The 18,739-nt window shown below is 36.5% G+C and overlaps 1 protein-coding gene across 5 annotated transcripts in view; it reads left to right on the top strand.

Moving 5' to 3' along the window:
• Positions 1-11,180, top strand: part of LOC122010200 (insulin-degrading enzyme-like 1, peroxisomal) — a 64,308-nt gene extending 53,128 nt beyond the window's left edge. For all 5 annotated transcript variants that reach the window (XM_042566647.1, XM_042566648.1, XM_042566649.1 and 2 more), the window contains 5 exons: positions 8,116-8,240; positions 8,317-8,368; positions 8,445-8,531; positions 10,239-10,361; positions 10,442-11,180. In XM_042566647.1, coding sequence (XP_042422581.1) covers positions 8,116-8,240; positions 8,317-8,368; positions 8,445-8,531; positions 10,239-10,361; positions 10,442-10,693 — 639 coding nt within the window. In that variant the 3' untranslated portion in view covers positions 10,694-11,180. The remainder of the gene's footprint in view (positions 1-8,115; positions 8,241-8,316; positions 8,369-8,444; positions 8,532-10,238; positions 10,362-10,441) is intronic.
• The last annotated feature ends 7,559 nt before the right edge of the window (positions 11,181-18,739 follow it).

Below are 18,739 nucleotides of genomic sequence, written 5' to 3'. Positions count from 1 at the left end.
GTTGGTTTGGAAGTTGTAGAAGCCGAAATTGTGCTGTGCCATTCCATGTTTGCTGGGAGAGTATGGGCTTTTAGTGGTAAAGTGTGATGTTGCTTCAGATGAGCAACACTTAAGATGGGTCGGTTGCAACTATAGAAGAATCCCAACAAGGTGAGGGGGTGCGAAGGACGTGTGACTCTGGCTTTGGATCTATATGTAGCGAGCCTACCTCTAATATCAAGTGTGCACGAGTTGTGTGCCTCATTCTACAGCCATGCCATAAGAGAATAAAAAAAATGAGAATATGAAAATTGTTTTATTTCTTTAATAACTAATATGGCATTACAGCATCTTGTACAGGAGTTTACAACGATCTGATCTTGTTAGACTCAAACAAAATAGATTATGAGTTGAAAATAAAAAAAGGAAAAGGAAGTTATATTTTACTTTTATTTGATTTATTTAAAATTTTCTATTTTGTTTGCATCATAAGATCAATAATGTATGGCTTTGTGGAACAGGAACAATTCATTTGTAATTTTTATGTGATAAGATGATCAATACAGGAAAAGGAAAAGAGACATTCATAATCGTAAACTTAACCAAGTGTATGGAAAATTCACAAGAAGGGAGGATGAGAACGAGACCGATGAAATTTTAGGAAGAAAGCCCATTCAGTCTTCTTAGCATCTTACCTCCTCACTTTGAAATGCTATGTAATTAAAGCAGAAAAGGTTATATTATATACTACAAAGCATAAAGTGCTTTCTTTTTAATTAGTTTTTACCAAACGAAACAAAACAAAACTTCCTCTTCCCTTTTATATATGCTCTAATGAATGTTGAGTTATTAATTGGTTCAATTCCTAAATATAAGGTTTCAATCCACTGCATATTGTAGTTAAAAAACTGGCAGATGCTTGGAATTTTAATTAGGCATGGAATCAAAGTTCAAAATCTTGAACCATGTCAGTATTTTAATCTTTAACTACAATGGTACTGGTACTATGTATGATGCTGATAGTAAATGGAAGGTGAAAAGAGGAAAGAGATGAAGAAAAATAAAAAGATAAACAACTACATAGTTCAATGTTTATTTTCCATCTAAAACATTATGATTTTGACATTATGTTGTATGGAGACAAGCTACAAAATAAAAAAAAAATAACAACATTATCTCAATGTTAGCATACTAAGGATGTCGAGTGTTGACATTAACTAATACTCGTCAACATGATTGATACAACGACATCACATTGTCTCGGTGCAAAGTAGTATCAAATTTTGGTAATCTATCATAACCACACATTTCGATCGTTTCGCATAGCACGGAACATGACTTCAAACCATGCATTGAATTCATATGAAATATTTGTGTTAAATAATACTTCATTATTAGTTTCATCACTGCACATCCTAGCATTAAGAAATTATATTTTAGATAGGCATGGTTCTCATTAGGTGCATAAGGGTTATAAGTTTGGAACAAGAAATGAAGAAAGAAAAACTATATTAGATTTTGTGGTAGTATATGACCTTATACTAGCTAATACGTTTTTAAGAAAAAAGAACACTTAATTACGTTCAAAAGTGGGAATAATAAATCGCAAATTAACTTTATTATATTTAGGAAGAGGGATAGAAAGATTTGTAAAGATTGCAAGATCATCCCTCAAAAAAACTTAATTACCCAACATAAGTTAGTAGTGTTGGATATACACCTCAATCATAGTATCAATAGAAGGAAAATGTACATGACTCTTGTAATTAAGTGGTGGAAGTTAAAGGATGGGAAATAAAACATAGTTAAGGAGAAAGTAGGAGTATAAGCATTAGATGATATATACGGTGATTCTAATATGACATGAGATAAGATTGTATCAAAGTTGAAAATAATAGCCAAGAGTGTACTCGGTGAGTCAAAGGGGCATGCATGAAAGTAAGAAATCTTGGTGGTGGAATAAGAAAATACAGGAGAAAGTGAGTGAAAAATGAATAGCCTATAAGGAATTATATGTTTGTAAGACTGGGGACAAACTTAAAAAAATATACAATAGCCAAGAAAGAGACTAACAAAGCAGTGAATGAAGCAAAAAATGAAGCTTTTGAACAGTTATATTGAAAATTGGATTTAAAATTGTTAGACCCCGTGGTTGTTTTGATATGATCAACCAAGTTGGTTAGGTCTTGCTTTGTGTTTGATTCCTGTGTTTGAGTGTGCAGGAGCTTAGGAGCGCAGGAAGTCGAGCGAAAGACGCAGCTAGTGAGAAGGACGGCACGGGAAGGGAGCCGACGGGCTCGGTGCGTCCGAAGAACGAGAGAGCTGCGGAAGAGTACACGGTGGGCGAGAAGAACGTGTGCTGCGTTCGAGGGACGTTAAGCCGGGGAGGAAGGCTGCTCGAGGAGAAGGTCGGAAATTGGGTTTGGATGAGTTCTATTTCGGTTGGCCGGAATCACCCAAAAGAATGGAGCTTCGGAAGTTGAAGAAAAGAAGTAACTGAGTTGGTCAAGACTGCTCAAGGCGCCTTCATCATGGCTTGAAGGCGCCTTCAAGGCTTGATGAAGGCGCCTTCATCTGGTCAAAAGTAACCGTTTGCGCTTCGGATAAAGTTTTATCCGCCTACTCGATGGAGGCGCCTTTGACCTCTGTTGGAGGCGCCTTAGACATCCGAGATAGAATTTCCAGAGGCTATATAAAGGCCCCTGGAGCTGGGAATTATCTATCAATTGTTCAATCAACTCTGTAATCATTTCCTAGCAATAGTTCTGAGCTGTTAGAGTGTAAAAGGCTTCTCCGCCTTCAATAAAGAAGACTTTTTCTAGTGCGCTTTTCATCACCCTGGATTAACAACCTTCTTGGTTGTAACCAGGTTAACTCTCGAGTCTCTGGTTTATTTCTATTTCGTTGTTTTAGTTATTTTATTATTGCTATTGCATTTTTGAGTTGAAAATTCCGAGGAGGGTATAGTTTTTATTTTTTAGAAGCAATTCATCCCCCTCTTGCCGGCCTTCGCTGCACCTACAATTGGTATCAGAGTCAGACCGCCTCAGAAGGACTAATCGCCGACTGAAGCACGAAGATCAAGAAGAAGGTCGGAACAAGCATTCATCCTCCGAAGTTCGACGGAGACTTCGCGATGTGGAAACGCCGGATGGAGGTATTTTTCAAAACAGAATTTGATATTTGTTTAATCATGAAATATGGCTATGCAGTTCCAAAAGATAAGGAAGAAAACACCTGGACGAAAAAGGAGCAAGCCGATTTCGTCGCCAACAGAAAAGCAGAGTTCCATCTGCTCAGCGTGCTGCCGTCCCAAGAGGTAAGTCAGATCGGAAGCTACGACTCCGCTAAAGACCTCTGGGAAAAATTCTTGGAGCTCCACGAAGGCACATCAGAAGCAAAACTGGCAAGGCGGGACATACTCCGGACTCAACTTACGAACCTCCGCAACTCCAAGCAAGGATTAAGGAGCTAATAATTCAACTAAGCAACCTTGGAGAAGAAGTAACGAACCGGGACTCGATCCGGTACGCGCTTAACGCCTTCCCCAAAACTCCAGAATGGGCGTCCTTAGTAGATGCATACTACATCTCTAAGGACTTCGAGGTAAGTACTTTAGAAAATTTATTTTCAACTTTTGAACTTCACGAATCTCGGATTGCAGAGCCCAATGAAGTGGAGAAAACAAGTCAGAATATTGCCTTAAAGGCAAGAACAAACGATTCTGACTCCGAAGCCTCGATCGACCAATCGGAAGCGGCACTACTGGTAAAGCGTTTCAATGAGTTTTTTAATTCTAATAAATTTAGATCGCAAACAAAGAGGCATGAGCAAAAGAGAAGAACGGTTCGTTGCTACAATTGCAACGAAGAAGGGCACATCAAAGATGACTGCCTAAAATTGAAGAAAAAGGGTAGAGTAAAGGAAAAGAGACAATCTTCTTCCAAATAGAAGAACCTGAAGGCCACTTGGTCAGATTCGTCTTCTTTCGAATTAGACGTCGAAGCCTTCTCGGGGTTAGCGCTAATGGCTAATCATCAGCTGGAAGAAGAGTCAAGCTCAGAGATGAGCATAGATGAAGGGGGAGGAACATCAGAGGAAGAAAGCTGCAGTGAAGGGGGAGCATCACCAAGTCTGGTAAGTAAGGTACTTAATCTAACCCGACTCAGTCTTTTCAATTTATTAAGTCTCTTTCTAAAGATTTATTCAAATTAAAAAAAGAGAATGCTGACTTAAATAGAATTTTAGATAAATTAAAATTAGAAAATAATAATTTAAAATTAGAAATTAAAAATTTGAAAACTGATGCATGTTTTAAAACAAATGTTTTTCAAAAGTCAAAACTTAGGATTTAAGGAAAATTAAATTGGTATGTTAAATATCATCAAGATCAATTTAGGAAAATTCCCAAGAATTATATACCCCCTAAGTTTCTGATTAATCCAGTAGGAAGGAACCTCTATTGGGTTCCAAAAACTTTATTAGACTAAATTTTTTTTATTATTAAAGCTTCCAGCAAGAAAATTAAACGTTATAATTTCTCTATGAGGCTTTATTTAAGGAAGTGGTTGTTGCTCCAATAACCAAGAAGGTTTAATGTCTCGCCATAACCTGGAAGCTGAAATATTGAAATAAATCGTTTAATTAACTTTCTGAAAAAGCATTAAACTAGAATTAAATAATGCTTTGAAAGTTTTTTCAAATATTGTCTTTTAAAATCTTTAAAATTTTTATTTAGAATTTTTTTTAAAAAAAGTCATTTTACTTAGAATTAATTTTTTAAAAAAATTCTAAAAATTCATTTTGCTTAGGCATTTTTTCTGGTAAATTCTAAAAAGTCATTTAACTTAGAAATTTTTTTTGAAAATTCAAAAAATTCATTTTAGTTAGAAATCTTTTTGGAAAATTCGAAAAATTCATTTTGCTCAGAAATTTTTTAACTTAAGAATTTGCTAAATATTTTTTAATAAATATCATATTCTCTTATTATTACCCCGTTTTTGCTGTGATCAAAGAGAGAGAGAAAAGTACAAGTTTAGGGGGAGAGAATTTTTCAAAACTCTGAGTTTTAAAAATATTTTTGAAAAATTCTGTTTAAACTCTTAATTAAATAGTTGCAATTTATTTTAATTGCAAATTTATGTTTAAAAAAGTTAGTTTAGTAATTTCTTTAAAATTACTATTTGTCTTTTTTTATCCTAACTTGAACTTGGGTTGATGCACATCAAAAATGGGGAGATTGTTAGACCCCGTGGTTGTTTTGGTGTGATCAATCAAGTTGGTTAGGTCCTGCTTTGTGTTTGATCCCTGTGTTTGAGTGTGCAGGAGCTTAGGAGCGCAAGAAGTCAAGCGGAAGACGTAGCTGGCGAGAAGGACGGCACGGGAAGGGAGTCGACGGGCTCGGTGCGTCCGAAGGACGAGAGAGCTGCGGAAGGGTACACCGGTGGGCGAGAAGAACGTGCGCGGCGTTCAAGGGACGTTAAGCCAGGGAGGAAGGCTGCTCGAGGAGAATGCCGGAAATTGGGTTCGGGTGAGCCCTATTTCGGTTGGCCGGAATCATCCAAAAGAACGGAGCTTCGGAAGTTGAAGCAAAGAAGTAACTAAGCTGGTCAAGACTACTCAAGGCGCCTTCATCATGGCTTGAAGGCGCCTTTAAGGCTTGATGAAGGCGCCTTCATCTAGTAAAAAGTGACCGTTTGCGTTTCGGATAAAGTTTTATCCGCCTACTCGATGGAGGCGCCTTGGACATTCGAGATAGAATTTCCAGAGGCTATATAAAGGCCCCTAGATCTAGGAATTATCTATCAATTGTTCAATCAACTCTGTAATCATTTCCTAGCAATAGTTCTGAGCTGTTAGAGTGTAAAAGGCTTCTCCGCCTTCAGTAAAAGAGACTTTTTCTAGTGCGCTTTTCATTGCCCTGGATTAACAACCTTCTTGGTTGTAACCAGGTTAACTCCCAAGTCTCTGGTTTATTTCTGTTTCCTTGTTTTAGTTATTTTATTATTGCTATTGCATTTTTGAGTTGAAAATTCCGAGGAGGGTATAGTTTTTATTTTTCAGAAGCAATTCACCCCCCTTTTGCCGGCCTCCGCTGCACCTACAAAAAGAAGAGGAAAAAGATTTTTATAGAATATCTAAAGTGGGAGAGAGGAAGACAAGAGATCTTACCCAAATAAGATGTATTAAAGATGAATGCAATAGGATACTTGTAAATGATTAAGAAATAAAAGAGTGGTGGAATTGGTATTTTCATCAACTTTATAATGAAAGTTTACGTGACCAACTTAACTTAGGTAATTTAAAATGATCAAATGAGTATAGAAATTTAAATTTTCATCATAGAATTTAAACTTCAGAAGTAGAACAAATTTTAAATTGCATGCAAAATGGAAAAACCGTTGAAGCAAATGATATTCCAATAGAGGTATGGAAGTGCCTAGGGAAATAAGGTATTAAATGACTTATAAAATTATTTAACATGATATTGAAAACGAAAAAAATATCTGATCAATGAAGGATAAGTATTCTAGTTCCCTTATATAAGAACCAAGGAGATGTACAAAATTGTACAAACTATATGAGTTTAATACCATGAAATTTTGGGAAAGAGTAATAGAAAATATATTAAGGAAGGAGATCACGGTAACAAACAATCAATTTGGGTTCATGCTTGAAAGGTCGACAATAGAAGCTATACATTTCCTCAGACAACTAATTTCAAAGTATCGGGAGCAAAAACAAGATCTACACATGATATTCACTTAGAAAAAACTTATGATAGTATATGGAGATTCTAGAAAACAGAGGTGTTAGCGTATAGCATATATTGAATTATTTAAAGATATGTATGAGGATATAACGACGAGCAAAGACTTCAGAGGGATTAACTGAAATATTTTCAATAAAGATAGGGTTACATCAAGAATCAGCTCTAAGTCTCTATCTTTTTACATTAATCATGGACGGGACACATTCAAAATACAGTACCGTAGTACATATTGTTTGCAAATGATATTGTTTTGGTAGATGAGACACGTGAAGAAGTAAATGCTAAAGTAGAATTTTGACGAGAAACACTAGAAGTGAAAGGTTTTAGGCTTAGTAGAGTAAAGACAAAATATATGAAATTTAAGTTTAGCAATATTAGATGCAATCAGATAATTGTTAAGATAAGAGATGACGAGTTATCTAGAATTGAGAGCTTTAAGTATCTAGGATCATTTATGCAAAACTATAAAGGAATTGAGAGAGATGTCTTACATAAAATACAAACAGAATGATTGAAATGAAGGAGGGTGTCGAGTGTTTTATGTGATCATATAGTACTTTTAAAATTTAAAAGGATGTTCTACAAAATGGCGGTTAGACCTTCTATATTATATGACGTTGAACGATGAGCTATGACTTGAGCACATGAGCAGAAGATGAGAGTTGCAGAGATGAGGATGTTAAGGTGGATGTACAGATATACGAGAATGGACAAAATAAAAAATGAGAGCATTAGAGAGAAAGTCGGAGTTGTATCTATTGAGGGAAAACTGTGAGAGATACGTTTAAAATGGTACAAATATGTACTTAGACAGCCAATAAATACTTCGGTTAGACGATGTGAAACTACGATAAATACACACATCAAACAAAGAATGGAAAGGCAAAAAAAAAGACTTGGTTAGTAACAATAAAATAAAATAAAATCTATTTAAGTATAGATGATGATATAGTAGAGGATACAACCGACCCCACCTAGTGAGATAAGATTTGGTTGTTATTGTTGTATAGGCATGTTCTCCAATAATCGTGGTTATTGAATTTTAGATAACCTTTTTGTCACTCTCTGAGCGAAATATGTTTGATGCAATGAATGTGAAGTCAACTTGATGTAAAGTTTGTGTCATATCTGTTAGAACACAAAAAATTCCTTCAAGGAAGGTATTTTAAAGTCAAGCCTCTGGCTTTGGTTGTAGTTTGAATCATAATCAAAATGTTTCTGCTCTTGTTCAGAAAGCTTATTTTGTCTTCTTTACCATCAGGAGTGATTTGAGATGCAAAATATGAAACTGATTGTGCTATCATATTGTATTTTTTATTGTGATTTGGAGGATTATGGTTCACATGAGGTCATGTCTTGTGCAGATACATCAAGATGAGATCAAGCTTAATGTTAGACTTCAATTGTTTGCTCTAATAGCGAAGCAAGCAGCATTCCATCAGCTTCGAACAGTTGAGCAACTTGGTTATATAACCATGCTTACGCAAAGGTATGAAAATTACGTTTTTTACTGGTGCTGTGTAGATTCACTCTTTCATGACTAATAATGGATAATGAACGCTCAGGAATGATTCAGGCACAAGAGGAGTGCAAATTATAATTCAATCTTCAGTAAAAGTAATTCTCAACTTACTTTCTTTGACTGTTACATTTGTTTTCCTTTTTTTTCAGTGAACTTATTTTCAACTTTCAGGATCCACTATACCTTGAGGCTAGAGTTGATGCTTTTCTAGAAAAGTTCGGCAGTAAACTTCATGAAATGACAAACGAAGAATACAAGGTTCACACATGTTTTCTGACATTTCTTGCTGCTTGGTTTACTTTTCATAGGAACAGAGTAGTAGTTGTAGAATTTACACTGTTATTCATCATTACATGTGTAAATTTGAATGATTAGATGTATGTGAATACTGGTGCTTAGGACTGCAAATCTTTTAGTCAGGATATAGGGAAATTTCTTTTAGCATTTTGGAAACTACTGGTCTATTTGATATTAACTACATGGACATACTGAAGAAGTTTAAGCTTACTAGTTTTCACATTGCATATTCTTGAACAATATTTATATCAATGAAGTTGATTAAATTATGTATTAAGTTTACTGGATTTCACATTGCAAATTCTTATGGTTGATTAGATTATGTAGTATGTAGTTACTTTACTCTCTTAAGGCTAAACAGCATTTTATCATTATTTACTGTTTGTGTATAGTCAAATTTATAAATTAGCAATCCACCTATCCATGCCGAGACTTGTTGCTTCTTTTTTTTGGCCCCTTCTGGGATAAATTATCACTAGCATTTGCAAGTGAAATAGAAGAGTACTCTTGAAAATCGTCTCGTTGTAACCACATAACATCAAACTTGTACTTTGTAAATCAGGGAGTGGTATAATACTAAGCCATGACACCCGAGTATTTAGGGTTGATTACATCGATTATCCCTCCCTAAGTTATTCCTATTAGTATAAGCACATGCTCTTAGATCTAAACGTCATTGCATCTTCCACCTATTCACGTCGAGACTACAGAAAATCTGGTTGCTTCATTTTTTTTTTTTTTTTTTTTTATTTATTTATTTTTGCCTTCTGGGAGTAATTATTACTAGCATTTGCAAATGAAGTAAAAGAACACTCTTGAAAATGTTCTCACTGTAACCACAGAACTTTGTAAATTAGGGAGTACTATAATACTACGCCATGACATCCAAGTATTTAGGGTTGATTACATTGATCATATCCTTCCATAAGAATTATTCCTATTAATATAAGCACATGCTTATAAGAATTTGTTGTAGTTGGAACAAAGGGCTTGGTAGCATTTGAATATAGAGGTTTGAGCTCATCAATCTAGCCAACTATTATAAGTAATTGAAAATCATCTTGTGACAAATCAGAAAATAGTAGCTCTGGATTCCGTCTATCACTTCTCTGAGAACAATGCATAAGATAAAGGATTAGACACCAAGGTATGGGAGAACCAAACAGCACATTGGTGTATAAAGTGTCAGGGGGATTGTCCAGCTTCGCTATCTGGACTGACAATTGCCAGCTTTACTTGCTTATCAATCTTGTAGTTAAATAATGTGAAGGGACACCTGCTTCAATGTGCCAGGTCTCATCACAAGGAATTGATGAATGTGAGGCACACTCCCTGATCACAACAAGAAGTAGATAACTAAATTGACCGGTTGATTGACCTTATTATATTCATGTAGCTGAGATTTGGAGAGCAGAGCCCCTTTAGTTGCAGTTAAAAGTTTCCATCAGGCTGAGGCCGTAGATCCTATGAAACCTTATTCTTTGATGAATCTGATGTAGATGAGTAATTTCACCAAATGCTTTTACATTTTTAGATCTTAACCAAATTTTAGGTTAAATTTTTGATCATATCTTACACTCCCTGATGTTGCCTGATAGATTTCTTGGAATTCTGATTAGCAATTTTTATATCGCCATTGCTTTACTATTTTAATGGCTGAATTTCCAGAACTACGTTAATGCCCTGATTGATATGAAACTTGAGAAATTCAAGAACTTGTGGGAGGAGTCTGCATTTTATTGGAGAGAAATTGTTGATGGGACTCTCAAGTTTGATAGGGTAGACTCAGAGGTATGATGGGCCTTGGAGATTGCATTGTGCATCGTTTGTTGACTACTATTGCAGCTCTATGTTCTATGTACGTGTCACAGGTTGCAGCATTAAAGGAACTTGACAAGGATGAACTGATAGATTATTTCAACAAGTTCATCAAAATCGATTCACCGCAAAGAAAAACACTGTGTGTCCTAGTCTACGGCGGCCCCCAGACTGCTGAATACAAGAAGGTGATCCAACAGGAAGATACGCCCAAACTTCATCGGATCAAAGATATATTTGCCTTCAGAAGGTCAAGGCCCTTGTTTGGTTCCTTTAAGGGGGGCCTCGGCCTCACGAAACTATGAGCTCTTTTAAGATGAACAGCAACCACAAAGCCTCCCCATTCGAACCTCATGTTCTCGTTTCTTAATCCATTTTCTTGTGATAATCTTATAAACAAGTCAATACCGACTACCATCTCATTTCCCATTCAGATCCCCGCAGGGAATGTAATATACAATGACACCAACAAAACACCTTTCCACTCTGTTTGATTGTTTAGGATGCAGTTAAGGGATTTCCCACAATGTTCGTAGGTGTGGATCTTGCTAAGTGGTAATATATTTTGGGTTTCCGTACGTGTATATTCTAGTGTGATACATTGTAGTGCCTGCTAGACCAAGACTTCTGGAAAAATAGAACAATGTGCTCCTATCACAAGGAAACTTAACAAATGAGAGAACAGTATAGAACACCCTATGGTTGGCCTCGGACCAGGAATGTAAGGAATATAATGGAATTGTTTTATTTATTTATTTGTTTAGTGGAATAAGATGAGACAATTCATGCTTATTTCTATGCTTGATTTATCACAGTATTGCGGATACTAAACAAAGAATGATTTACAAAACTAAAACATTCGTAGAAATAACCATTTTGTTCAGCCTGGTTGTTCTGTCAGGTTATCTAAGACCACTAAACCGACTCGATTTATGCAGTACACTTAGATCGAACCATTTCGCTTGCATGGTTCGTCTTGCTCTGTTCGTTTGGATGAATATACTTGGCTTCTTGGTAACTGCCCTAAAATTTTGTCATGCATGGGTCTCAGCAATTAGTTCCCATCTAATTTTCATTGTAATTAACATGTTTATTAAGTATGTTTAATTGCCAATATATAAACTAATGAATGTTACTTTGTTTCGCTCTATTTTTTTTTCCCACCTCTCATCCAGACCTATGAATGTTGATATTTCTAATCTAGGATTTTTTTATATATATAGATAAGTCCAAAATTTTAAATATTTATTATCTATTAAATATGGTTAAGCTATGAAACAAGATATTATTTAGGCGTCTTAATAAGAAACAGTCAACATGATTCATGGTGGCAAAAGATGAATATATTCGTCCCCAGCATCTTCGTCAACCCGTCCCAAGGTTAACATGGAGGAAGTAAATCATAGGCGGCTACTAGTCTTTGGAATAGTGACTAGCATATAAGGGAGGCATTTACTTCAGCTTTGTTAAGATTCGAACCTCATATCTCATGGTGGCAACACCTCATGCGCTAGCCACTAGATCCATTCGAAGGGACACGATTCATGTTCCATATAATTCGAACAATCTTCTCACTCCATTGTACTAGATTTCTTAGTAAATTAATTGCACGGCCTACAGGACTAGCTGGACAGCTCAAATCCTTTGGTCAGAGGATGGATCATTCTTTATCATTAGTAGAGAGTGATGATCTTACGTATAAAATAAGTGGAGTTATCATTCTTCACTAATAGTAGCTCATCTTCTGATCCGTATTTTACGGATCAGAGGATCCGTGCTCCTAGTTGGATGACCACCTGCATGATTCTGCCGTACAGTGTTCTTCATGACAAAACTCTATTCAGATTGAGGTTGCTTCGTAACCGATTTAGTAATCATACGATAAATTCATAGAATTAATTAAAGATCGAATACCGGTCTAGCTGTGAAAATACTTCCCAATAGGATCTGTTCGGGCCGCCAAACAGATTTCATTTATTTATTTATTATTATTATTATTATTTATTAAGTCTATTTCAGATTGACTTTAATAGTGGCCTTTTTCTAATGTTAAAATCAAGTACTACTGTAGCAGTTTTAATCTTAATAAGATAAGTGGCGTGTTAAACGCTTGGACTCTAAAAGGGACACAGCAGTGTCTAATTTTCGATGGATATATATTTTCAGAGAAAAAAATTCTTTTCATCTTTTAGTTAATTTGATAATAATTATAAATTAATTTTATAATTTATTTTTCTTTATATAATTTAAGAATAAATTATAAAGAATACTTCCTACTTAATACCATTTGGACTGAATGATGTATGAGGATTAAATCATTACACGAGTTTAAAGTTATTTGGGTAATCGGTCGGCAAAAAATATATACCTACGAGTATGGTTCAAATGAGCTCAGCCATGTGTCAAATGAGCTCATCCATTTGACCAAATTATGATATGAAAACAAATTTAATGTGTAAGTTTGATGCGACACAAAATATATTCTCTACCTTTTTAGGTCCCTAATTGTACACGATAATTCATTTCCCATATATCTGGCTACAAAATGATTATGATTGTTTTGAAATTGGAGGCTTATAGTAAAAGCCCCAAAATGATTTCGTAGTTGAATTTATAAAAGATAACAATTATTACAATTAAGTTATGGATTCTTCTACGCCATTAAATTTATTTTCTACTATATTATTTATATTTAAATATATTTTATTATTATTAATCAAATCTTTTTAGTCTTACTTTTCCTCGTTTGATGTGTGTATTTAACATAATTTTACATCGTTTAACTGGAATATTTATTGGTCATCTAAGTACATATCTATATCATCTTAAACGTGTCTTTCAGAGTTTTTTCTCAATAGATGTAACTTTAACTTTATCTCTAATACTCACATTTTTTATTATGTTCATTCTCGTATGTCCACATATCCACCTTAACATCCTAATCTCTACAACTCTCATCTCTACTCATATGCTTGAGTCATAGTCTAACATTCAGCTTCATATACCATAGCAAATCTAACTTCATAAAACACCTTATGTTCTCCTCTATTTCAATCATTCTATTTGTATTCTATATAAGACATCTCTCTCAATCTCTTCATCATTTTATAAAAATAATCCTAAATATTTAAAGCTCTTAGTTTCAGATAACTTATCATCTCCTATCTTAATAATTATCTCATTATGTCTTATATTGCTACACTTAAATTTTATATATTATGTCTTTATTCTATTAAACCTAAAACTTTTTACTTCTAGTATTTTCAGCCAAGATTCTAGTTTAACATTTACTTTTCATGTGTCTCATCTAATAAAATAATATCATCTGCAAATAACATGCATCACGGTACTTACTGTATCTTGAATATACACAATGAATGTTTGTCCATGCTTAATGTAAAAAGATAGAGACTTACAGTTAATCTTTGATTTAATCATATCTTTATTAGAAATGTGTTTAGTTAATCCGTCTAAAGTTTCACTTTAGTCGTTACATCCTCATGTATATCCTTAATTAGTTCAATATATATTACGTTAATATCTCTCTTTTCTAAAATTCTCTATTTAATTTTTCTTGAACTTTGTCATAAGTTTTTTCTAAATCAAAGAATATCATATGTATATCTTATTTTTACTCTTGATACTTTTCAATTGGTTACGTGATAAGATGTAATCTTCCAGACATAAATTTAAATTGATTTTCGGTCACCATGGTCTCCTTCCTTAATATTTTTTTCTATTACTATTTCCTAATGTTTAATGGTATGACTCATTAGTCTAATACTCCTATAGTTTGTATAATTTTGTAAGTCTCCCTTATTCTTGTATTACGGAACTAGAGTACTTATCCTCTATTCCTGCCTAAGATTGTCGACGAATGAACCACTAGTGAGTCGACATTGATATTGACTTTGTCATCGTCCACCTTGGCACGACAAGGATTGGTGGGGTTCTCCACCGATGCCTGAGGAGAGAGCATTTGAAGGAGAATGTTAGAATAACAACCGGGGGTTCCCTAGTGCAGCCACTCCGACGCTCAAGTAAATCTCCGATGGAGGAAGAGAGGAGAATAAAGAATGATAGTTTAGGATTTTGGATGTATGTGCACATACTTATGCTCCTAGGAGCAGGAGACGTTTTATAGAGTGGCGATTATACTCTTAACGTTCTCCACGTGTCTCGAGATGTGCACGTGTGTTACCCACGTTTGTCGAACTAAACAACTACATTTTCCCACGCCCTTCAAGAAGTAACGACTATATTGTCCATATCTTCAGCGGACAACTGCTTATCACCTTAATGATCGTATATCAGCTGGAGTCGAGAACGACCTTGAATTGGGGATCACTCAGAGTCAGACACGGAGTCGAAGATCCCTTGGATTCAGGGGCGTCATGGAGTCAGGGTGGTTTCGATTCGGGGCTACGTAGAGTCAGGGCTGCATGGAACCGGGGATGGTTCTAGTCTGGGAACAATGTGGAGTCGGGGCGGTAGAGCATCACCGGTCTCCCCTTCAAGTCTCTTTGTGGACCTTGACCGCCACCTCGGCAAGACTATTGACTTTCTTAGCCACTACCACATTACCAGTCTTTCCTTCAAATCTAGTCAAAGGATGTAGAAGTTCGACTGATTGGACTATTGTTTAGTTGAATATATCAACTATCTCTAATCCGACTGTAATGGTCACGTAGTCAATCTCAGGCATGTTTCAAGTGACATGTTGCATTAAATGTTGCCATGCATAATCTACCTCAGTCATCAGGCTTGGAATATGCCAACATGTCTCTGAGGTTACATCTCATTAAGGTGATGTGACCATTTACAAAGAAGGTGTGTGTCATCTGAATCATAATGTTGCTCGATCGAATGATTCAAGGCTCATCCTACTCTTATGATTGCAGAGATCTGTCAGTCAAAATTGAACAAGTGAGGATATATTAGGTTAAAGAAGGATGTCGTTGTCCTTATCGATGAACTATTACTTCTATGTCCGCCGTTTGCAACTTCTTCGTCTTTGAGCACTCCGGCTTCTCTGTCACCTTCTTCTCTGATCAACTATTAATCATCTATCCTCCAGGTAGAGCGTCTATAGTCTGGTATCGTGAATCTCAATGGTTACGGAGTCATCTTCTACTCCCGAGTATAGGTCTATCAGTCCAGTGATACCAACGATGCCTTAGATCAAATAAGGACCACTTACAAGATCTAAGCTGATCATCAGATAATGCTACTGAATGGTAATGACCACCCAAACCATCCACCTCCCGGTTTTGTGAATTCTTTCTAAAGTCACTTATTGAATAGGCTACGCTTCCCCGGCCTTCTTTACCAAAGTATTATGATATTTTCACATTCCTTTATCTCAACTGGTCCAAATTCCTTCTTAATCTTGACTGATGTAGTCATCCTCTTCTTACTGTATCACATTCTTTTATCCCCTGAATCTTCTATCTCAACTAGAGGAATTTTATGATCTAACTGACACTCATCTCATCCGAATGGTATGATATCGAATGGATGGTGTCATTAAGGAACTGCTGGAAAATTGGAGTCTGCCCGTCGATGTGCCTTCACCCCCTATTAGTCTATCAAAGATCATCGACAATATCTCGAAATATAACATAGTAAACTTAACTTATGATGTGCGTAGATCTTATGATCATTTATACATGTTTTGACGCATATTCACTTATTTTATTCACGTATATTCTATGCATGTTCATCTCTCTTAGCATATATTCTGCATAAATTTTCTTTTGTTCGGAGATTTGCTCTTAGTATGTTTTCTTGTTGACAGGACGCGATTTGGAGCAAAAATGAAGCTTAAGTGAAGTCTAGAGCTTCCAAGGTGTCCGGGCCGTGTGGAATTTCCAACACTGCAGACCAAAGGTTAAATGACCATAACTTTCTGATTAGTTGGAGTTATGAGTCATTCCAGATATTAAAATGTAGATAACTTCAAGATCTACAACTCTTATGAAGACTTCAACTAGAGAAAACTAAGTCTTGAAGGTCTAAAGTTCATTTCTATGAGACACGGCCTTGGCACACGACCGTGTCAAATCCTGCACTGCACACCAAGAGTAAAACAGGCATAACTCTGTGGTATGTTGGAATTTTGGACTGTTCTTTATACCAAATTGTAGCTAACTTCAATATATACAACTTTTATGAAGATGCCAACTCAAGAATACCACGTTAAGAGGCACTAAAACGGCTTACAAGTAGAGGCATGACCTTGATGCACGGCCGTGTCAATTCTGCGCGGCCGTGCCACTTAACCAGTGCAGAAGATAGGCATGACCGTGTCAACTCACACAGCCGTGCCACTTAACCAGTGCAGAAGATAGGTATGGCCGTGTTAACTCGCACGGTCGTGCCACTTAACCAGTGCAGAAGATAGGCATGGTCGTGTCAACTCGCACGGTCGTGCGTGCCACTTAACCGGTGCAGAAGATAGGCATGGTCGTGCGGATCTCACACGACCGTGACACAGGCCGTGCGGCACCCGTACCTTACCCTATAAAAGGGTCAAGAACCTTATTCATTGGGAGATCTTTGGTTCGGGACTTCGTCCCTCTCATTGGGAAAGGGTTCTCCCCTTCAGGGGAAATCCTAGAGCTTCATCCACCGCCATCTCTTGACGTTCCGTCCATCTCCATAGCAAGGAGGCATCACCAAGACATCGAAAACCTCGGCAAACATCTCTTCTTCCCCTTCTTCCCACATCAAGGGTTGTAAGTGTGCTTTACTTTATATTTTGGGGTTGTTCCTCTCTCTCAATGGAGTAAATCTCCTTTTCTATGGATGTAGGGAGTAGTTTTGGATAGGGTTTGATGTAAGACTCATGTTTGTGCCTTTACTCGTTGGATGATTTCTTTTGCTTCGTTTCTATTTGATATGCATGAGACTTGTTGTCTTGTCATGTTAATTGATTGTATAGGAATTGCTAATTTCGTAAAGAGAGGATCTTAGATCGCATACCCGAGGGGCCCTAGTGACAGGGGTAACCCGTTCACGGACGTCTAGGATATTCCCTTGAAAGGAGAGGCAACTTCTCCACAAGGAAGTAAGAGACTAAACCAAACCTCTATCTCTATCCCTAATGATACCGATTAGATTTGTATTCTTGTGATCTACCGAGGCGCCCTAGTGACAAGGGTTAATCGTAACAGGATTTCACAGGGATCTCCTCTGATTAGTACTTAAGGATAGTAGTTTTAACTTCTAGCGAGGGTATGTTGATTGACAATGAGTAAAAGATAGAACACGATGCATCAGGTTCCACCACAACGAAACTGAAATCCTAGAATCCACTTCCTAAAGCTCAATTCCCTTCAAGATCGATTCTCTCCTCCTTTTTTTTCTCTTCAATCACTCTTGTTAGTTTGCAAGCGCCAAAGTCAACTTTCGACCATCTAGATAACTTACTTTGCGACATCTCTACTGCTTAATCAACAACCCCTGTGGTTCGACAATCTTATATATTATTGACGACGAATCCGTGCACTTGCGAAATCGTAACAACTTAATATTGTTGCATGTTGATGTAGCATTCTTCCATTTGTAATTAACTTTTTGAATATAATGAAAAGTCTTTTGGGAGTCTTTGTTGTCTCTCTTTTGACATCATAGCAACTTAGCATCTTGATGAAAGATTTATTCATTATAGATGAAATCGAATGAAGTTCTCACCCAACACATCACAAGGCAGAGTCGAGAGGTGTGACTACTACTGCCAAGAGAGGGAATTGAGAGATTAATCTTTGAGGATACAAATGCACAACCAGGCAAGAAGGGATGTTGAATCCCGTCCTATCCCACCATTGATTTCGACCCCAACTATGTCCGTATAGGAAGAGTGTGAGGCTTGCAAAGGACAAGCGATATGATATGCGCTAAACCCTTGTGGAGGGGAGGTTGATATCACAAATAGAATTTCTATCCCAATTGTATCCAAGTCGGGGGAGTTTAGGCCCTGAAAGCATAAGGGTGATACGATATGTGCTCAACTGTTATGTGAAAGGGAGCTTGATATTGCATTCGGGATCTTGACCCAAACTATATCTGAGTTGAAAGAGTTTGATCCCTGAAAAAAATAAGGGTGATACAATATATACTCGACATTTGTGTGAAGGGGAGGTTGACATCGCATTTATCATCTCAACCCTGACTATATCTGAGTCAGGAGAGTTTGGACTCTAAAAGGGACAAGGGTGATACAATATGTGCTCAACCCTTATATGAATGGGAGATTGATATCATAGCGAGGATCTTGACCCCAACTATGTTTGAATCGGGAGAGTTTGATCCCTGAAAAGGGCAAGAACGATACGATATATGTTCAACCC

The sequence above is a fragment of the Zingiber officinale genome, chromosome 8A (genome assembly GCF_018446385.1).
Source record: "Zingiber officinale cultivar Zhangliang chromosome 8A, Zo_v1.1, whole genome shotgun sequence".
Classification (NCBI taxonomy): Eukaryota; Viridiplantae; Streptophyta; class Magnoliopsida; order Zingiberales; family Zingiberaceae; genus Zingiber; species Zingiber officinale.
This window is presented reverse-complemented; position numbering and strand designations above follow the sequence as displayed.